General features: G+C 36.6%; 1 protein-coding gene and 1 long non-coding RNA gene across 3 annotated transcripts in view; one reads left to right on the top strand and one right to left on the bottom strand.

The window, feature by feature from the left end:
* Positions 1 to 23,423, bottom strand: part of TYR (tyrosinase) — a 106,169-nt gene that overhangs the window by 51,507 nt on the left and 31,239 nt on the right. For both annotated transcript variants that reach the window (XM_003992642.5, XM_045038634.1), the window contains exon 3: positions 7,615 to 7,762. In XM_003992642.5, the coding sequence (XP_003992691.3) occupies positions 7,615 to 7,762 (148 nt within the window). The remainder of the gene's footprint in view (positions 1 to 7,614; positions 7,763 to 23,423) is intronic.
* On the top strand, positions 5,009 to 22,618 carry LOC123380451. Its single transcript, XR_006586217.1, has 3 exons — positions 5,009 to 5,064; positions 20,620 to 20,779; positions 22,395 to 22,618. It is a non-coding gene; the product is annotated as an uncharacterized LOC123380451 (long non-coding RNA).

The following is a 23,423-nucleotide window of genomic DNA, read 5'->3' on the forward strand; positions in this document are numbered from 1 at the left end:
TGAAGAGGACAGCTCTTGTGGTCCTCGCATTTTGGTGCTCTTTTCTTATCTTGCACACACCCTAGCCTGTGAAACCACTATTTACTAAACAGGTTACATTTTGTTTTATGTTACTTAGTTATTTGCATAACTGGACTGGGAAGCATTAGGTGGAGAGGAGTAGTTCTCAATAACTACTGCATCCTTTTGGCCTAATGTAGCAAGAGGGTACTTATTTTTGAATGAACAGATGAATGAAAGCATGCACATGGAAATGTGATTGCTTTTTTTTTTCTGTCCATGTGAGTCCTTCTTGAGTGAGGGAGAAGGAAATATTTCTAAAGCTCCTTTTCTATTGCACTGACATTTATCCACAGGGCACCATCCGGCACCAAAGCTCCTCTCCCTTCCCAAGGAAACTATAAGCATGAAAGCTCCTGATTCCATTGCTTAAACATCAGCTTTGCTTGATGGGTGTTGGTTTAAAGTTTCAAATCCCTCTATTTTTGGCATGCCCCTAATCTGATCTCCTTAGAGAAAAAGAATATATAACACTCCAAAATATTTTTTCTTTTAGCATAATCACTCAACTCTCTCTTCTTGCCAGAAAGATTTTGTTTTTGTTTTTGTTTTTTAAACAAACCTGAGAACAGCTAGGGTCCCTTGTCAGACCTTATTCTGAATGGCAGAGAAAAAAAAAATTATGAATTGGACTTATCAGTTACTTACTAATCATAACTGAAGCATGATTAAATTGTCACTAAGAAACCCATGAAAGCTCTGTAATTGTGCTAATGCATTCTATTATTATTTCTTGAATAAAAAAAAAGCATCTAGAGTATAGTAAAGTCCAGAAAGGACCTTGGAGCTTTATGGCAATCCATTCTTTTTACAGATAAGAATACCGAGGAACAAGAAAGTAAACACACTGATGCCAGGAACAAAAGACTGAATAAAAAAGGCTAAAAACAACTTCTGGAGTGCCTGGGTAGCTCAATCTGTTGGGCTGCTAACTTCAGCTCAGGTCATGATCTTACAGCTCGTGAGTTCAAGCCCACGTCAACCCCTGTTTGAGCCCCTGTTCCAGCAGTCTGTGCTGACAGCTCAGAGTCTGGAGCCTGCTTCAGATTCTGTGTCTCCTACCCTCTCTGCCCCTTCTCCACTCATGCTCTGTCTCTCTCTCTGTCTCAAAAGTAAGTAAACATTAACAATAATAACAACAAAAAAACTCCTAAAGTGAAAAGCATACTATTAAAACTTAAAAGATAATTTTAAAAAGCAGGAGATATTTGTAATGTTTATGACAAAAGGGCTAACTTTTAAAAATATTATGAAAAATCTATACAATTTACTAATAAAATGCAGAACAATCCTCTCCCAATATAAAATGGCAAAACATGTAAAGAGATTTTAGGGAGAAAATCTATAATATGTGTAGGAAATAGAGAAATTCAAATGGATACATTTCTACTCTTCAGAGTAGCAGAGGCCAAGAAGACTGATGACATCTCATGCAGGTGAGGGGGGAGGGTGGTGGAAATATTTTCATTCTCTATTTTTGGGAAATAGGAATAGATTTGCATGTACAGATGTGGAAATATATCTAAGATTATTAAGTAGGAAAAAAGTGCAGAATTATGTGCAGATACAATTCTTTGTATATCAGAATGGTGGAATGAAGCTTCTCTTAATTTGTTAATTTGTTCCTTTTTGTACTTGTCTGAATTTTTTAAATGGCAGAATAGATATAGCTAATTTTCCCTAATCTGCTCCTTATATTATCTTTTTTTTCTTCGATTTAAGAGAAAACAAAAATAAAAGTAAAATTTTTCAATGTAGTTTTATTTATTATTTATTTATTTATTCATTTATTCATTTATTTATTTATTTTAAATATATGAAATTTATTGTAAAATTGGTTTCCATACAACACCCAGTGCTCATCCCAACAGGTGCCCTCCTCCATGCCCATCACCCACCGTCCCCTCCCTCCCACCCCCATCAACCCTCAGATTGTTCTCAGTTTTTAAGAGTCTCTTATGCTTTGTCTCTCAATATAGTTTTTAAAAGAAGTCTTTCAAAGAAGCCAAGAATAGGTCAGGGCCCTCAAATCTGATGTTAATCTTGCTGCTACTTTTTGGAAACTGTTCTCCAGCCTGGCTAAATAAAGTTTCTTCAACATGATTTCCTGTATCTTATGATTTACCAATTTTGCTACCTAAGTATGACATACATTTCCTTACCTTCCTTGTCATAGCTTTAATTTCTCCTAATCTTCAAGAATAAATCAAAGGATAGTCTTTTTGAAGAAAGCATTTAATTTTCAAGGCTCTTCCTCTGTGGAATCATATATCTCTCATACTTCTTTTATAGGCTCTGCTACATTGCTATGATTATTAATTTTTTCCTGCCCTGTTTGAAAGACTGTAAGTACCCAGAGGTCAGGATTTTTATTCATTTCAACAAATAAAACAGGCATTATAGCTGGCATGGCATATGGGATATAGTAAAAATTTAAAATGTTTGATGAACAAATTATCTTTTAATGATCATGATTTATCCTCAATCTAAGAGCAATCAGAAGGACACTTATGTTTCAAATATCCAAGGAATTGCCCATTGTGGTGAAGAACCTGTTTCTATAGTAAGACTACATTGTTTAATTCTCAACTGTGTCCTTTACCAGCTATATAATCTGTGTTCTGTACATTAAATCCATACACACACACACACACACACACATATATGTGTGTGTGTGTATATGTATGTGTGTTTGTATATATATGTACATATATACATATGTACATATACATATGTATGTGTATGTACATATACATATATATATAAAATCTATAAAGTAGGGACAATACTAGAACCTGTGTTACAGACTTGTTGGTGTGAACTGAATGAAATAGAACTTACAAAAAGTTTAGAGTAGTGCCTTGAATACAGTAAAAACCAAATGTATATTATCTTTTAAAACTGTAATATTAAATCCATTCTCTGATTTTTTTTTAAGTGATGGAATTGGAATTACCTTAAGTCTTTATTTTTCCAACATTGGCACATTTTTTTAAAAGTTTACTTATTTATTGGGGTGCTTGGGTGGCTTAGTCTGTTGAGTGTCTGACTTTGGCTCAGGTTATGATCTCATGGTTTATGAGGTTGAGCCCTGTGTCAGGTTCTGTGCTGACAGCTCAGAGCCTGGAGCCTGTTTTGGATTCCGTGTCTCCCTCTCTTTTTGCCCCTCCTCCGCTCATGCTGTGTCTCTGTGCCTCTCAAAAATGAATAAACATTAAAAAAATGTTTTTAAAAATAAATAAATAAAAGTTTATTTATTTATTTTGAGAGAGAGAGAGAGAGAGCATGAGCAGAAGAGGGGCAGAGGGAGAGGGAGAGAGAGAATCCCAAGCGGTCTCTGCACTGACAGAGCAGAGACTCAAATTCACGAACCACAAAATCATGACCTGAACCTAAGTCAGGAGTTGTATGCTTAACCGACAGAGGCACATTTTAATGACAGACTGCTTGGCCACTGGAATCTCACGAGTTTCTCTTCACATGAGGTTTGAGGCTTCTTTCCATGTTTTTGATGGCAAACTTACATTTTCTTCTTCCGTGTATACTTGTCATTTGTGACTGATTTCAATGAGACAGGAATTGTGCTCCTGATCCTTGACTATTCATTCTTGTTGTGTGGGCTTGCCACTCTTCAGGGCTCACCTCTTCTACCATCCTTTTATGTAGCTTTCTAAGAACGTCTCCCATAATTGTGCATGAATAAGGACGTACTATAGTTGTTTACTGGTTTATATTTCCCACTACACTATGCTTTTTCAGCCCAGCGATCCTGTCTCATTATTGTTTCCTCAGTGCCTAGAACCAGGTCTAATGGCCTAGAAACATGCTAAAATTTAAGACCTATTCATAGCATTAAATTATGATTACATTTTGCTTTTTAAGGCTTGTAAAACAAATTCCTTCAGTTAAAATGGCTTCTCTGTAGTCCCTTTTGTAGCTGTGGCAAATGTGGCATGCTAAGTTTGTTCTCAATAGTTTGTTCATTTGATAGAAATTAATTATATACTGGCTAGTAATATGATAGACAAAACACTCTGAAAAAAACAAATATAATACAAGGCATGGGTCTGACTATTAACTAGTTCACAAAGCACAAATGAGTAACAACATAATCAAGAACGATATAAATGATGTGTTTAAAATAAAGGGTAAAGAGAGAACATGATGTGAATTAATAGATGGAAGCAGTGGTGTGCTGGTCATTATTTAACAACCAGCTCTCAATATAAAAGCCTCAATTTGTAGCATTTGCCAATTTCATGGTATAACTACTCCTACCATGGCTAGTTTCAGACTTAGCTTGAGGTCACTAAAGCAAAGTTGGGAAAAGATGTGCATATTAGATCTTGCTAGCCAGTGTGGGCTGGCTCCAAGACACTCTGGAGGGGAGAGATGGTTACAGACAGGAATGGTCTGGGTAGACTTTATGGAGGAGGTAAAAGTTGTAACTAGTCTTGAAGATTGTATAAAAATTAGGTAACTGAAGGAAAATATGTTCCAGGTTTGAAGAACGGTGTAGACAATGCACAGAGGCAGGAAAGAATGTGGAATATTTGGGCAAATATACTCAGCACATAGTAGGTAGCCAATAAATATATTTGTGAATAGTTGAATGGCAGTGAATCAACCATCTGGTTGAGAAGAGACTTGAGAGGAAAACTCAGGTGTTATAATATTCTGTGGCAATCCACAGGTGTCTATCCTTCATGATGGTGCTTTTTCTTCCCTCTCCCTCTCCAGAATCTTCATCAGCTTAGGTCTGTGGGCTGAATGAGAAACTACTTTGCCATTTTCTTCTTCTTCTTCTTCTTCTTCTTCTTCTTCTTCTTCTTCTTCTTCTTCTTCCTCTTCTTATTATTATTTGATAGGGGCGGGGCAGACGGAGAGAGAAAGAGAATCCACGCTGTCAGCACAGAGTCTGACACGGGGCTTGACCTCACAATCCTGGGATCATGACCTGAGCTAAAATCAAGAGTCAGACACTCAACCAACTGAGCCACTCAGGTGCCCCTATTTGCTTATTATTTTTAAGTTATTTTAATAACTATACAGATATCTAATAGTAAGGATTAGCAGAGAATTCTAAGAGGACAGAAAATTTTAAATTTTAATTTTCAGGTGGCAAAATGGCCTAAAAGCCATATATCTGCATAATGGCCTTATCTATGTTAAGCAAACATGCCTTCAGACACTGAATTCAATTATAGTATTTTCTATAAATACAGATATAAGCAAGCTAGCCACAGATCAACTGTTTTTTAACTGTTTTCTCGTATATAAATGTAGAATTCTGTGGTTTGTCAGGGGTCAGCAAACTTTTTCTGTAAACGGCCAGAAACTAAATATTTTCCATTTTGTGGGCCATATGGCCTCAGTCACAACTACTCAACTCTGTCCTTGTAGCATGAAAGCAGCCATAGACAATATAAATGAATGATGTGGCTGTGTTCTGGTAAGTCCTTAAATACAAATAAGGCAGGAGACAGATTTGGCCTATAATCCATAGTTTGCTGATATCTTGCCTAGGGCATCAATGTGTCTAGGAAATCCAGAATTCTTTAACTTCATGGGGCGCTAAAGATCAAAAAATGCCCAAAATTCACAAGGACAATATGAGATAAAAATGACTTCATAAAAAGAGTTCAATATATCTTTTCTTTTTTTTTTTTTTAATTTTTTTTTTCAACGTTTATTTATTTTTGGGACAGAGAGAGACAGAGCATGAACGGGGGAGGGGCAGAGAGAGAGGGAGACACAGAATCGGAAACAGGCTCCAGGCTCTGAGCCATCAGCCCAGAGCCTGACGCGGGGCTCGAACTCACGGACCGCGAGATCGTGACCTGGCTAAAGTCGGACGCTTAACCGACTGCGCCACCCAGGCGCCCCTCAACATATCTTTTCTGATAAGATGTTTTTCTAAGTGTTCTTCTTCCTTCTTTCTATATGGGTATAGGTAGTTATGATATATTGATATCAAAATTTTGATGCTTATACACTTACTTAAAAACTGATTTCAAATAAAACTTGACTGGGGATATTACTTAATTCCTATAATATTAGAGTAGTCACGAAGGCAATAAAAATATGCCTAATAATCTTCCAGGCTAGTGATCATTTTTTAAAAATGTTTTCTTTATTTTTGAGAGAGAGAGAGAGAGAGAGACAGAGTATAAGCGGAGAAGGGCAGAGAGAGAGGGAGACACAGAATCCGAAGCAGGGCCCAGCCTCTGAGCTGTCAGCACAGAGCCTGATGTGGGGCTCCAACCCATGCACCATAAGATCATGACCTGAGCCTAAGTGGGAAGCTTAACTGACTGAGGTGTGCAGGCGCCCATAGTGGTCACTTTTTTAACTGTTATTATGTCCATACTCCTGGGAAAATGAGTGGGTTAGAAATGGTGATAATATAGCAAAACATCTAATTTTCAGTTTCAGTTTCTTTAAGACAGGAAAAATAGAACTTGTTATATTTAACAAAGAGAAGGAAAGTATTACCTTAATGGCAGGTATAAATCTGTGCCCTTTACTCATTGGCTGTTGTGAGAAAATTACCTGAGAGAGGACCAAAAAAAAAAAAAAAAAAAAAAAAAAGAAAAAAAAAAGAGTCCTATATTCATCTGTCAGGGTTCAGTGCTTTATTTCCTCCTCTCTTCTTGAAGAATTCCAGAAACAGAAAGCTGACCTTCCTCTATGTACTTTCTCTTCTGCTATCATCACCTGTGATTAAATCTAAAATCTTTATGGATAAGGTATTGCACATGTAATGGAAGAGGGTTAATAAGGGTGCAAAAGGCTCCAGGAGAATTAAATCACATTAAAGAAGATGGGTGAGCCATAGTGCATCATGTCTGGAGAATTAATCATATAATGCTCAGACCAAGGTTGAGATCAAAAACTCTATCTGTTTCTATGTGAGGGTCTGAGGTTGGAAAAGAAGAAATAACAATAATACCGCCAGAGAGAAAAAATATATATATTGAAGAGAAATGTAGCATATTTGCGTCCTGCCCAGATGGCCTTAGATCTCTTGTGCCAGCCTTGTGTGCCCACCTCTCTGCTTTTACATGCTTTCCTCCTAACCAGAGGACCGTGCAACCTTCAGAAGACTGCCCTTGGGTACTGGAGCCATATAGCCTGTCTGGAATGGACTAGTGCCTGGGACCTTTACAACTGCTACCTCAGGGAAACCTGTAACCAATGACTATTTGATATGGTAATGCAAATACTTAGTTTTCTTGTGTTAAGGCAGGACAAGTTGGGGTGTGCTTTACACTATCAAAATCTGGCTGAGTCTGGGATTTCAACTGACATTATACTCTCATTTGGCTTTTTTCCCCTTCTTATCCTGCTTTACCCACACCCTTACTGGTTTCTCTTCAATGAAACACTTAAATGAAAACATTTGCCTCCAACTCCTTACGTTAGGGTCTTTTTGTGTGAGAATCCGATCTGAGACAACAAAGTACCATAATTTCTTAGCTTTTATATAATAGCTAAAGTCCTACTACATTTAATACCAATGAGCACATAATTTGTGAAAAAGTGTCAACCAACCTGTCAACAAATGCATGGTGAAGAAGAAAAATGGGATCATTGGCAGATCCCTGTACCTGAGACATCGTTCCATTCATATAGATGTGCAAGGCATTGTGCATGCTGCTTTGAGAGGCATCTGCTATCCCAGTAAGTGGACTAGCAAATCCTGTTGGTAAAAAGAAAATTGAAAAGAAAAAATCAGTTGGCCCTGGTAGTTGAAAATCTCAGTGATTATCTCATTTAGTTTACAACTACATTTGAGAGCTTAATTCAAAGTAATAAAATTCATGCTGTAGTAGGATTCTTTACATTTAATAAATCTTGGTGGAATTTAAGGGTATTAATCTGGGGACAGTGGACTGATTAACCAGATGGACTAGGTGGAGCCAGTTGTATGCCCTCCTGATGCTTCTGCCTATTATTTCTCCTCTGGATACTGAAGAGCAGTAAGAACTTTTTATAATAATCAGCATGGTCACTTTCACTTAGAGAAGATCTTTCCAGCCTGTTATGTGTCTCCTTGCTTTCCAGTTCTGGAGGTTACTTTTAATTTTGGTTTCTGGTTCCAGAGGAAACATGAAATGTGTGACCTTCTGCATCACAGTATGGGGGACATCATCAGGTCATCCATGTGCTAGATTTTGCAAACTACCCATTTCAAAGTTGATCAAGACTCCATTAAATGGTTCCCTTCATTGCATCAGAAATACTAACAGTGGGAATATAATAAGGATGAGAGATATTATTTTCAGAATATTAACTGTGCTAAATGCTTTTGGCAGCATATGTCTGCCAACCTTTATAGCAACTCTGCCAATTACATATTATTTTCCCCATTGGAAAGAAGAGAAAACTGAGTCTCAGTGAAGTTGACTTTTCCTAGGCTACACAGGCACTGGAAGAGTTGGGATTTTAACCTATATCAGTTAAGATATAGATCTTCTAGATCTGAGCTCTTGTTATTTTGTGTTCTCTCTCCTACAGCACCTGGGAAGAGCAAGAGTAAGATATTTTAGAGTCCATGCAGACAAAACATAAAACATAAATAAAACTCAGATTCAGAACCATACAAAGAAGTTAATTTATCAAAGTTAAATTGTAAAATAGCAACCTATTTGGGGCAATATGGCTAAGGGCATATTATTAAATTTCAGAATTTGGAAATATCAAACAAACAGAAACTGTCATATGATGATGATGATGATGGTGGTGGTGGTGGTGGTGGTGGTGGTAAAGGTAGATACACACAGTGGAGGCACTATGATTTGGGCAGGGGAGTTCTAGCTAATTTTCTGCATCTAGGTTTATTTTCTTGTCAAACTCTTCATTTTTTAAAGTTTATTTATTTATTTTGAGGGAGGGAGAGAGAGAGAGAGAGAGAGAGAGAGAGAAACATGAGCAGGGGAGGGACAGAAAGAGAGAGAGAATACCAAGCAGGCTCTGCACTGCCAGCTCAGAGCCCAAGGAGGGGCTCAAACACACGAACCACAAGATCATGACCTGAGTGGAAATCAAGTCAGACGCTTAACTAATGAACCACCCAGGTGCCCAAACCTCTTCATTTTTAAAGGTGCAACCCTTGACTTTCACATTCACTGCTTTTTGCTCTTCCACCACTGTGGCTCACAGTATTTCTGCCCCTCAGTTTGTGACTTTTTTCTTTTCTTTTGAGCTTTTTGTACTCATTCTCAGAGACCATCCTGAGCCCTGCACTCACTGGAAGCTTAGCCTAAGAACACACACTTCCATCCCCTCTTGTCTGTGAAACTTTTATGATTATATACATTGTGTGTGTGTGTGTGTGTGTGTGTGTGTGTGTGTGTGTGTGTGTCCCTTACTATATACAGGGATTTTTCTAAGAGCTTGACATGACAAATTTCTTATACTCTTCAGAGTGATCCTACAAATTAGGTATCTTTATCATCTCCATTACATAGACTTGAAAAAAAAGGGGCTTAGAGAAGTAAAGTAACTTGTGTACAGTTAAAAAATAAATAAGAGAAATTAAAGTTGGGACACAAGCTTGTTTTATTCTAGAGCTTAGGCTCTTGAATGTATCTTATGTAGCAATAAATTACATATCATGGAGGACAAACTTCTGTAGATCAATAGTCTTTAAGCTGTTATCCTTGAGAAGCACCAAATGAAAGTTTTAAAAACACATTTTATATATGCTCTCACATATTTTTAAGTAGATTCCAGATTATTTTAATCATAATTGTAAATACTTTCAGAGGTTATAACTTCAGAGATATTGCAAATAGCACAAATTTAAAACTAAAAAATTAGTACCACTTTTTAAAAATACATCCATCTTATTCACTATCATCCATGTCAAAAATACCTAAACAAACTCCATTATCACCTGAAAATTTATGAGGTTTTTTTTGACTTCATATCATATTTTTGTTCTACTTTCCCTTAGAAACATACTAAGTGTTATATAAGTTATGCTTGATTTAAAGAAAAAAACTTTTTTGCAATTAAAATAGTTATACAATTAAAATTGTCTTTAAAAATTTCATGTAAGCATTAATCTAAAATGGGTTAAGGGGCGCCTGGGTGGCTCAGTCGGTTAAGCAGCCGACTTCGGCTCAGGTCATGATCTCGCGGTCCGTGAGTTCGAGCCCCGCGTCGGGCTCTGTGCTGACAGCTCAGAGCCTGGAGCCTGTTTCAGATTCTGTGTCTCCCTCTCTCTGACCCTCCCTCATTCATGCTCTGTCTCTCTCTGTCTCAAAAATAAATAAACATTTAAAAAAATAAAAATAAATAAAATAAAACGGGTTAATTTATCATTAAACATTTTAGCCATAGCAACCTATCAAAATCACATAAATATATTAAACTGCTTTATAAAATATTAAATATAAAAAAGTAAAATTTTAGTGAAAGTTTATTTCTTAATAATATTGGTGAAAGATCACTAATTAAAAATTAATTCAGCTATCCATGGATTAATACCCCAAAGGATAAAGCTTAGCATAAATTCTATTCTGAATTTCAGAAACTAAATGTAGGTCCTGAGAAAATTTTGTTCTCAAAAATAACTACATGGAAACAAAAGAGTTTTTAGAGTAATTTCACTTAATTATTTTAACTCTATTTTAGTTATATGCCAAAAATGACACACTAATCCATCATCAAATAATCTGATCCATCAGCTGTAACTCAACCAAGAATTCTTTCATGAAAGCAATCTTATAAATTATGAATTTATTTACAAATCACTCAACTTGCAAGATATTTGCTACCTAGTCATTAAAGTCATGCCCTTTAGCAACACTGGCACCAATATTTTGAATTTTCTATCTGTTTGACACCCTGTAAGTTTTTACCCCTTCTGATAATGTGTTCTGTTGAGTACGGATTCAGGATGTGTGAGAAGAAGGTTTTTCTTGTGAAAAGTAGGAAAAAGGATTGTATATGAGGCAGAGGTAAAGGAGAACCTTCGGGAGCCTTTCCATTTAAGATTGATTTTAGAACAATGTTCTTGGGAGGAGGACCTGGAAATAAATTTGCTTAACACTCTCTGTAACATGTACCCTGTAGAAAGTCTTAGTGAACCTGCAGTAGTGTGTCTATCCCGTTTGAATATACTGCTATAGAGAAAAGATTGTTAGAATTATGCAAACCCAGCTTTAAATTCTATATTTCTTACCAAAAGCATAACCTTTGTCAAGTTAAATTTTTTTTGAGACTCAGTTTCTTCATTGGTAAGAGAGGGAATAATTAATGCCTATCTGGATTCTAATGAGGAATAATTCTGTAGCAGGTGTGAAGCTTCTAGTATAGAATCTGGCACAAATGAATGCTTCCTGAGTAGTACCCGTCACTTCTATCAGTTCATTGCATTTGAACAATGGGTGGTCATCATGAGAGGACTGGCCAAGAATATGGGGGTACTCCCCCTGCAGGAAAGTCTCTTTTGCCACAACTCCCCACCATCAGGACCCATCCCAGCACCCGACACCTCTCCCCTTCCTAAACTCCTTTGCTCTACAGAAACCTGACTGCTGCTTGTCTTTATCCAACATTAGAGTGATCTTAGAAAGTAGGATTGAGCCCAGCATCCCCCTACACCGCCATCTTCTTCACAATGAATGGATAAAGAAATTGTGGTTTATATACACAGTAGAATACTACTTGGCAATAAGAAAGAATGAAATATGGCCTTTTGTAGCAACATGGATGGAACTGGAAAGAGTTATGCTAAGTGAATTAAGTCATACAGAGAAAGACAGATACCATATGTTTTCACTCTTATGTGGATCCTGAGAAACTTAAAAGAAGACCATGGGGGAGGGGAAGGAAAAAAAAGTTAGAGAGGGAGGGAGGCAAACCATAAGAGACTCTTAAAAACAGAATAAACTGAGGGTTGATCGGGAATGAGAAGGAGGGAAGGGTGGGTGTTGGGCATTGAGGAGGGCACCTGTTGGAAGAAGCACTGGGTGTTATATGGAAACCAATTTGACAATAAATTTCATATTAAAAAAAAAAGAAAGTAGGATTGCCATTCTAACAGTGTTCTCAGTGAGGCTTGTGTTTCTTTACTCGCTTCTTTGGCTAATTTTCCAGATACTGAATCTGGGAAAGCCTCCAAAGTTATTCAGAAAGGACATCTGAAAAAGAAGCATATGGAATTTGTCAGAATATTGTGATACATGCTCAGAAATAGTTCAAAGATACAGACTGAGCAAATATCTGACCTCCTGTGACAGGTACTCGATTATTAATATAGATCATCTTACTATATTAACTCTTAAATGAACTGTGTACATCTTGTCTCTTGAAATAGACTAGAAATGCCTTATACGTAGGAACCAAATCTTTTGCTTTGATTTTCCACAAAGACAGAGACTCTCACATCTTGGTATTTAAAAGAAAACCAGATATAAAATATGTTGCAATCCTTCACTTATACCATTCTATAGAGATTGGGAATAAGAAACATACATTTCTCTCCATAAAATCTTAAGGGACCATCAGAAAGCTCTACTCTGCTGTTTGTTAAGAGACAAAACAGAGAAAAATGTCATGGATGTGAATACTATGAAATTTTGAATAAATGATTTTCTATTTTACTTCTTCACACAATTCATTATTTTGTCAGTAAATCACTTTGGAAAAATAAGAAAGGATTATACCAATATCAATAGATTCTCTTGCTGAGATTTTAATTCTCTTTTGGAAGAGCAAGTCAAAGAGGAAATTCTAGGCACCAAATAATAACAATTTATACTTGAAGCTTTTGAAATATCTTTTACATAGGTGATCTCATTTGAACCCCAGGGTGACCTGTTATTATAAATAAAATCATTGTCCCAATTTACAGATGAGAAATCAAGTTTATAAAAGTTACACGTCTATTAGTTAACACACCTACATTCAAGCTAGTAATTGAGGGAATCAAGGAATCGAATATAGCTCTTCAAACCTGTGGGGTTTTTTTCCTCTACACTGCGGTTGGGTTGTATCTGTGCTGAATTGATACACCTTGGAAGCCTCTTTTTACTATGGACTACAAAATGAATTTATGAGCTTGCTGTTTCCATCTACTAAGAGCAAGGTGCAGGATGTGTCACTGTTTCACTCTTGTCCAAGGATCCCCCATGATGGGAAGTCTAATAAGTCAGCAGGGACCTTGTTAGCAGTCACAGATGCCAAAATGGCTCAAAGTTCTTTGTGAAGGGCAGTGACGGTTGCCCAAATTACTCTGTGTTAAGCCTTCAAAACTGCGTGTTGTGTCCCTACGGGAAATTAATAAACACAGTTTCTGGCTGATCATAACAGTACGAAACTTCAGCTTGTCAATCCATGATTTTTCTCTTTTGTTTCCTCCTCGAAAGTACTCTGGAGACTTTTTCTGTTTGTTTGTTTGTTTTTTACTGAAGCCTATCTCTGACCCCTGGAGATTCAGATTTAATTGGTATAGAGTGGGGGCTCAGGCACTTGGAATTTTAAAACACCCAAGTGATTCTAATGCGCAACCAGGGTTGAAATTCGCTGGTTTAGGCTAAATTGCTTTCCATCCTCTAAACTTGAGCTCACAATTTAAAAACTTTACCTCTGAATATGTTATTCTCTTCACTTGAAATTTTCTCCTCCTATATCCTGACAGTCCAAAAATGCTTCTGCCTTTGAAATCCTACACCACACACTTCTGACTTAAAATATTTTCATGCTGATAACTTCTTCAACATGCACGCTTGAAAATGACGTTTAAAAAAGTCTAGCAATTACTATGTGGCAGGCACTGGATGGACATTTTTACATGTATCTAATTTAATTCTGATGCTTCTTTCTAGGAACCTGGGTTATAGATGTTACACTTTATCATGTCTGGTAGATTTTGATATGTGAGAAAGTACGTAGTTAAATCTTCAGAACAGAGTACCTTTATTTGATTTAATTTCATGTTAAGTGCGTCTCAAATCTGTTTTAATATTTCTTAGAGTTTCAGTGATATAATCGGAGAAAAGAAAGCAGAACGATAGAAAAATGTACATTAGGGCATGTGAAGATTGAAGCGACATGACTGTTATGCCCCCCTGGCTATATTTCCCCTAATTACTCTCCTAATATGCAACTTAATTCAGGATCTATAAAGTGCATAGCCTCACGAGGTTACACACAATGATGTTAGGGGGTAGTAATTGATGGCTGAGTACTTTTAAAAGGCTTATAATTTAAATTACTTGTAGCAGAAATATAATATTGCAGATCAAAAAAAGATCTTGGCTCTAAGCAAGTCCCTAGATACAATGGAAGCATTAACTTTCAATCCAATTTCAGGCTTTCTCAAATAAAGTACTAGCTCTACAGCCATAAATGTAATTAATTAGCATTTATGTTTATTAGAAAATACTTTTAATTCCTCCAACAACAGTGAATGCAGCAATGTAACATATAATTATTAGATGATAGTTAAGTTCACAAATGCTTGACAATTTCTGTGGTTCTCCAAAATACAGTCCCAGAGCCAGCAGCATCACCTATAAACTTGTCAGAAATGCAAATCCTCTAGCCATACCAGAGAACTATTGAATCAGAAAGTCAGTGGGTTTCACCATTTGTGCCAAAATAAGTCTTTCAGGTAATTCTAATGCACACCAAAGTTTGAGAACCACTGCTCTAATTATTTGCATCGTTTGCACAAAGACAATGGTGGATACTTAGTCATAGTCATCTCCATAAACTCAATAAAGGAGAGCAGGAGAATTATTTCATGTGTCATCACTTTAAATTGTTTGTTACTTTAAATATCAGACTAATTTCTCCTGTTAGGAACCTCAATGTGTGTGTGTGTGTGTGTGTGTGTGTGTGTGTGTGTGTGTGTGTTTTACATGTACATGAACATAAGTAATCATTTTCTTTACATACATGTTACAAATATGCAGCATATATATAATTCATACCATCCAGTGATTTTTTTTCAGCATTTCTCAGATCTTATCTCTACTTATGAACACATCCATAGAATGATCTTACACATCAATTGTCCATTTATTCATTTAAAATTTGTCTGAAACTTATTTTAAGGTAAAATTTTACAATGCCTTTCTATATTCTAGGTCTATATCCTATATCCTGGAAAGACTCAGGAATAGTGAACTACACAGCAGAGCCATTTAGTTCACTGAATTATACAAACTGAAACAAAGAACTTTATAGACAAGGTGTTATTCAAGCTGTATTCTTGTCCCTGTTCTTCACTTATGACTGAATTGGTAGTGCTTGGTGCATTTGGTGTATTTCCTTGGGTGTGCTAAAACTTTGTTAGTATATTAATGCTAATGCTAACCAGTTTTGAAGCAAAGCTAGGGGAATCAACCATCCTAGTCCCTATTTGCCCCAGGTTGTTCTTGGTTTAGCACTGAAAAGCCTGTGTCATATGTAGGACCAGCTTCATAAGCATGCAGCTGAGTGTTCCCCGCCCAAAGCTGCCTGTACTTGGTTTAATGCTCTGCTGTTGCTATCTTGAAATTCTTAATATTTTTTGAACAAGGTATTCCATATTTACATTTTGCATTGGGCTTTGCAAGTTATATAGCTAATCCTTGTCCTGGATGTGACAAGGACCCCATAATCCTAGGCAAACAGAGATGGTTAGTCACCCTGCTAAAGTTCTATATAACATTCTGTCATGACAGGCTTCATTTGATAGTGCAATTCTATAAAATACAAGTCAAGTGATTTAAATGTGTCCTTTTTCTTATTAATGCTTTGCTTTTTAATTAGGCAAGATCATTTAATGGTATTTTCATACGCAGGTTACTAATTCCCTATATATCTATAAATTTCTGTAATGAATATTTAACATATTTGTGTTACATTTTATAGTTTGCAAAACACTTCCAGGCACATATTCTCATATATCATTCCCAGTAGTGTGCTAGCAAAGATTAATAGACAGATCTTGGAGGTGAAATGGGGCACGGGGGCAGAATACGCTGTTTTGTAGCATCTGTCAATTTTCATGGTGTAAATATTCCGATGATTGTTAGTTTCAAGGTACCAACTTGATGTCTTTGAGTAAGAATGGAGAAAAAAAATGCTGTCAGCTCTCATAGCTGGTAAGAGCTCCAACATGTTACTGGATGTTCCTCAAATAAGGGAGATAGAATAGGGGTCACCATACTTATAGTGCAAATGCAGAGGTTGTGGAATCTGGATGAGATTAAAGTTCACATGTGTTTTGACTGGCTAATGCCAAAACTATCTCTTTAATTTTCTCATTCCAAATCCCGTGTTCTTCCCCTCATACCATTCTGTCTTTCTTATCACTCATATCTATAAATTTGTGTATAATAATTATTGCAACAAATGCATGGGAGCATACATATGCCATGGATGAAAAAGTTTAACATCAAATAAAGTTAGTTTTAGGGAAGAAAACTTAATAAAGATTCTACTTATATTAAATTAGGGGTAATTTTGAGATGCCTGGTTGGCTTAGTCAGTTAAGCATCTGACTTCAGCTCAGGTCATTATCTCATGGTTGGTGTGTTTGAGTCCTGCATCAGCCCTCTACTGTCAGCACAGAGTCTGCTTCAGATCCTCTGTCTCCCTTTCACTCTGTGCCCCACCCCCCGTTCGCACTCTCTCACTCTCTTTCAAAAATAAATGAAACATTAAAAAAAAATAAAACAAAACTAAGGGTAATTTTTTTTTTAAATTGAAGGGTAGTTGACACAATGCTATATCAGGTTCAGGTGTTCAACATGGTGATTCCATAGCTCTACATTATGCTATTCGCACAAGTGGAACTACCATCTGTCACCATACAACACTATTACAGTATTTTTGACTATATTGTCTATGCTGTACCAAGGGTATTTTTAAGATGCCTTTGATTAAAATCATTTGAAAATGTGTTCGAGGTTTTCACGGGTTTGCATTTTCAAACTTCAATTTCAAGGAGAGGCTTGTGCTTGCATAAGATGAAATGTCATCTTCACAATTTAATTATAAATGGAAATATTTGTATATTTTTTTAAAAAAATTAATGCTTATTTTTGAGAGAGAGAGAGAGCATGAACAGGGGAGAGGCAGAAAGAGAGGGGGAGAGAGAGGCAGACAGAATCTGAAGTAGGCTGCAGGCTCTGAGCTGTCAGCACAGAGCCCGACGTGGGGCTTGAACTCATGAACTGCAAGATAATGACCTGAGCCAAAGTAGGACGCTCAACCGACTGAGCCACCCAGGTGCTCCTGATTCATATATTTTATTTGCCTTTGTTACTGCTTAGTTACCACTTGGCCACAAAGATTTTTACAATTACAACACTTTCAACTTCTGTGTGGTAGGCACTAGGCTAAATGTTTCCTTATGTTCTTATGGAATTTAATCCTCTTAGTAACTCTGTAAATAGCATCATTAAGCCAACTTTCAGGTGGTGAAACTAAGGCACAATAAGAATCCGTGGTTTATCCAAAATCATTCAACTGATAAGTGGCAGAGCCAGGATTTGGGCTATCTACCAGATTTCAAAGGTCTGCTCCTAATCATTTTGTTATGCGTTTTTAGTTGATACAGAGCTATCAGTTGTACTAAAATATAAAATCTCTGAGATGACAGTGCATCTCTTCTAGTTCCAGCAGCACCCTTGTTTCCCTTAATTCTTTTCAATGAAAAAGCTGAGGCATCTGATCCAGCCCAGTTTTCCATAATATTCTCTTTCAGGGTAGAGAAGCTTCTATACTGGTGATTCCTACTCTCCCCCTTTTCTTGGATGAGTACCTTACAAGCTTCCTTCAAATGGTTTACAGTTAGCTGGATCAATCAAATCCCTGCCATAAAACACAGTGAAAGCTGGGATTCTGGTAATGCCACCAATATATAAGGCCAGATGTTCACCTCCTTAAGCCCAATATTTGTTTCTGTCAAATTGAATTCTCTTAATGAATTTCAGAAGTCTGTAGAAGGGTTTAACTGCATCTCATAGGGGCACTTGTACCCCAATGTTTACAGCAGCACTTTCAACAATAGCCAAATTATGGAAAGAGCCTAAATGTCCATCAACTGATGAATGGATAAAGAAGTTGTGGTTTATATATACAATGGGATACTACTTGGCAATGAGAAAGAATGAAATATGGCCTTTTGAAGCAATATGAATGGAACTAAAGAGTGTTATGCTGGGGCGCCTGGGTGGCGCAGTCGGTTAAGCGTCCGACTTCAGCCAGGTCACGATCTCGTGCTCCGTGAGCTCGAGCCCTGCGTCAGGCTCTGGGCTGATGGCTCAGAGCCTGGAGCCTGTTTCCAATTCTGTGTCTCCCTCTCTCTCTGCCCCTCCCCTGTTCATGCTCTGTCTCTCTCTGTCCCAAAAATAAATAAACGTTGAAAAAAAAAATTAAAATAAAAGTGTTATGCTAAGTGAAATAAGTCATACAGAGAAAGACAGATACCATATGTTTTCACTCTTATGTGGATCCTGAGAAATTTAACAGAAGACCATGGGGGAAGGGAAGGGGAAAAAAAGTTAGGGAGGGAGGCAAACCATAAGAGACTCTTAAAAACTGAGAATAAACTGAGGGTTGATGGGGGGGGGTGGGAGGGAGAGGAAGGTGGGTGATGGGCATTGAGGAGGGCACCTGCTGGGATAAGCACTGGGTGTTGTACGGAAACCAATTTGACTGTAGATTTCATATAGAAGGGTTTAATTGCATCTCAAAGGTTGATTTTTAAAAGTCATTTTAAATAGAAACTATCATGTCACACTTTGGATGCCAACTCAGTTTAGGACTAATACTTGTCTGAAACAACTTTTGTCTACTGGAAACCTAAAATACTAGTCTACTCCATTATTTAGAATTTAGTTTGTATGTAGAGCTAGAAAATGAAACTGTGCATCAGCATGCAAGTCAGGGACTCTATTATTTAATGAAATTTTCCCATCACAGAGACTGTTGTAAGTAATTTACAAATGTTAACTTATGTCATCCTTGTAACAACACACAAGGAAGGTGTTGTGATTATCTTCACTTTTTAAATGAGGAACATCAAGTAAAGACATGTTAAACTTACCAAAAATCATCTGGCTATTAAGTGATAGTATCAGGGTTTTAACCCAAGTAGTCTATTAATCACTACTCTCTGCTTCCTCTAAAACTTGGTCTCTCTATTTGAAAGACTTGGGGACATGACCTCCCCTGTTGATGATCCAATTTTGCTACCTATTATCTGTGTGACCTTGTCAAATTATTCTGAATCTCAGTTCCCTCATCTCCAAAATAAATGTAATAATAAAGATGGTATAAAGCTTTTGAGAGGAGTAATTAAGATAATGGATGTGAAAAGATTTTAGGAACCGAAAGAGTAGAGCTATTGATACAAGCAGTTGTTATTAATTACAGGACTCTCTGTGAATTTCTAAGGTTATTATGTTAGGATATTGGAAAGAATTTGTAATTTTCCCCTTTTTATTCTTTCCACTTTATCTTACCTACCCCAACTCATCTTGAGAATATCAGATCATCAAAGTTCCTCTAAAAACAAACACTTGGTTAGGTCCCTCTATTTAATAACACACTTCTCTCTTTTTAGTCATTTACTTTCTTTGGATTATAATTACTTATTCATGGTCCAGTTCTTAGCTACACTGTAAGTGCCAAGACAGAAGGATCTGCATCATATTCACTAGTTATTGCTAGTGTATTGCGAAGTACCTGCACGTGGCAGATGCTTTATAAATACTTGTTGAATAAATAAACATAGGATATTTATTTCTCCTCTTAAAACATGCAACCCAGTTGCTAGCATAATTTTAAAATAAGTTATGCTAAAAAGTAAACTCAGTTAAGCTACAAATTTTGTGAAACATGCCCATAATGTTCCTAGGCTTATTGTTGAGTGAGAGGGATCATGGCTCTGAATCTGGCTCTTATGTATTTATTGAATAGGCCATCCTCTCAGTATTCTCCCAATAGAGTAATTAATTGTAGGTAGGCCCAAACAGCTTGTATGAAAAATAGTTATGTTGTTGCTCCTCATTGGAGGAAATAATAGATATTAGGAAAGAAAAGATAGGTGATTCTTCATTCAAACCAAACATGTTAATAGAAATAATTATTCACACATAAATCATGGGATACATTTTGGGAGATGCCATTGAGAAAGAAGAATATACAATGGCTAGGGAAAACAGAATTTCATGGATTTTTCTACCTGGTACAAAATGGGATAAAGTGGGAAAATATCATAGGAAAGTGGAGTTGGAAGAAAAAAACAGTGGCAAGTGAGAAAAGGTAAATTAAGAATCGAGCCTTCAATGTGAGACATCCTAGCCCAAAACTAAAACCCTCAGCAATTAGTAAATCCTAGAGAGGAAAAAAAAGGAAAGTCTCAAACAGAAAAACCCAACATATATCTATTCAGTGCGTTCAAAAAAACCATTTATTTGAACTCCTGTATGCACAATAAACCTCATATTTAAGTGTGGCCCTGAAAATGAATTGTGCCTAATGAAATATGAGCAGAAAGTAGGCAGACCACTTTCAGGTTTGACCTATATATTTTTCCTATAGGACTCTCCAAACACCTGCTTCTCTTGTCCCAGGAATATGCAGAAGAGCCATCAGAGAGTTGAGGGATAGTGGAATCACTAAAATAGCCACATAAAAGGCCACTCACCAACATTAACATCGAAACTGGACTTGGTGTGAGCAAGTGATCAATTTTTATCAGGTTAGACAACTGACACTGGGGGCTTGTTTGTTACAGTTCTTATATTTTCATGAGTGTGGGCTACTATAACAAAGTATTGTAGGCTGGGTGGCTTATAAACAAAAGAAATTTATTTCTCAGGGTTCTAGAGGTTGTAAATTTGAGATAAGGGTGCCAGTATGGTCAAGTTCTGGTGAAGGCCCTCTTCCAGTTTGCAAATTACTGGCTTCTGGTTGTGTCCTCACATGGCAGAGATCAGAGAGGGGAAGTAAACTCTGTTGTGACTCTTATAAGGACACTCACTAATCCTATTCATGAGGGCTCCATTCTCATGACCTCATCTAATCCTCATTAAATCCCAGAGGCCCACCTTCTAATACATTGCTAAGTGGTAGGGTTTCAACACATGAATTTGGAGGGGGCACAGTCAGTACATATATTCTAGTATGTTACTCTAATTTCCTAAGTTATATCATAAATTCTCTAAACTTAATAACTTGAAAGGTCTGGAGTACAAGAATATTTTGGCACTTCACTTACCACTACAGAAATACGGTTATCTTATATGAAACACAGGAGACAGAACACTGTAGGGGAAGTACAGTAAAACCTTGGATTGTGAGCAACTTGTTCTGTGAGGGTTCCACAAGACGAGCAAACATTTCTAGTAAATTTTAACTTGATAAACAAACAATGCCTTGCATTACAAGTAGTATGTGACACTGAATGTCACATGACCACAACTGAACCATTGGTTCTCTCTCTGTCTCTTGCTGTCGGACTGTGAGTGATCGCCTCCCATGTTTGGATGTTCAGTCTCAGGCCATGGTGTCTGGCAGAAATCCATGATTTTTCAGAGTGTTGGAAGGTGCCCACAACTGGCACTAGTGTATTTTCTTTTTTGTCACTTCAAAACATCTATGAACAGTCCTTTGCTTTTCCATACAAGAATAAGCTTAAGAATGCTTTGCTTCATTCTAGGTCAGGCTGCCTGCAGATATAGACTCATTCCTCTGCAGCCTTATTGCCAGTTACATTAAATACAGTATATGACAAGAGTTTATTAATACTGTGCTGTAGTCAACATCATGCGAGCATATAAAATGGCCCCCATGCAGAAAAAGGTTGAAAAGAAAGGCAGTAAGGAGAAGGAGATGATTATGGTGGAAGTTAAGAAGGAAATCATTGAGAAGTACAAAAGAGGTATATGAATTGCCAAAATTGCAAGATTATATAAGAAGTCTATCTTGATCATTTGCACAGTATTAAAGAAGAAATAAGGGGCTAGATTTGTTGTGGAATGAATCATCTGAGCTTCTGTTATTTCTTACGGGGAAATCTGCTTTGATATGTAAGTACTTTGAATTAAAGCATGTTTTCGGAATGAATTATGCTCACAAAGCAAGGTTTTACTGTACTTGATGTTAATTTTACAACAAACACTAGGAAAGTATTTCAGCAAACACTAGGGAAAGGGATTGTAACAGAAATTGCTAATTTTTTCTCCAGCACAAGGTCTCTTCTTTTTCCTAATAATAAATATCCTAAATGTAGTGAGACACATGGCCACTAGCTGGAGATTACATTTTTGAGTTACCCTTTAGAGCTAAGTGTGGCCATGTTTGTTTGACCATAGGGATAAAACAGAATGGATGAGAGACACTCCTAACTTACGCCTTTAAAGGGAAATGGACAAGCATTCCTCTACGCACTTTGTGCTCTTCCTGCCAATGAAGTGAAGATATTAGAACGAAGATTTAGAGACAGACTTTGGGAGTTGAGCATGGTAGAATTGTACTACCAGTACTGGATTATCCACTTCTGTTGTTTCATGAGAACAAAATAAACATCTTTCTTTTTTAAGGCACCTTATTTGGGTTTTCTTTCTTACAATATTTTAAAGTGAGTCCTAATAAATAGAAGGAGAAATAAGCAATATCTTATAGATATTAGCAATTAGCAATATCTTATAGAACTAATGATCTGTGCAATCTTGGAAGGAGTCCTTAGAACCATAGTTACTTTTGGTGTATATATAAGTGATGCTTCTTATCCTTATTAATTCCCATATTTCAAATATCTCTGCCTATAAAATAAATCCTTTTCATCAGTATATACTCATCTACTTATTTAAGCACTGAAGTTATAATTTCAAGTGCACAAGCTTTCAAAGCTTCTATTGATAAGTCACCTACTGTGAGGTCAATGTCACATGATTCTGAATTTGCTATAGAATGAAAATGAAAAATAAGTATAGTTTGGGTTAAAATTATTGATAAAAATATAATAGAATTCTAAAACTATGCATAAATCTTAAAGAAATAAATCTTTATAAGATCTTTAAAAACATTTTCTTCATTGTAGTATAACAGAGGCTTCCCACATTTAACAAACATTATCATATTTGACACTCATATGAACATTCACAGACAGACAGTGAGAAATATTCTATTTTATAGATGAAAAATATAGTGTGAATTTAAATGGTTTACCCAGGATCTCATGCCTTGAGTTCAAGTGATGTCTCTTCAAGGATATTAGTATAATTACCAAATTTCTAAACATTTCCCACTGAGATTATGAGCTCAGAAATCATACTGATTTTGAATTCCAGCTCTGCCATTTATGATCTATGTTGCTATAAGCAAATGACCTTGCCTTTCTG

This window comes from Felis catus, chromosome D1, assembly GCF_018350175.1.
Source record: "Felis catus isolate Fca126 chromosome D1, F.catus_Fca126_mat1.0, whole genome shotgun sequence".
Lineage (NCBI taxonomy): Eukaryota > Metazoa > Chordata > Mammalia > Carnivora > Felidae > Felis > Felis catus.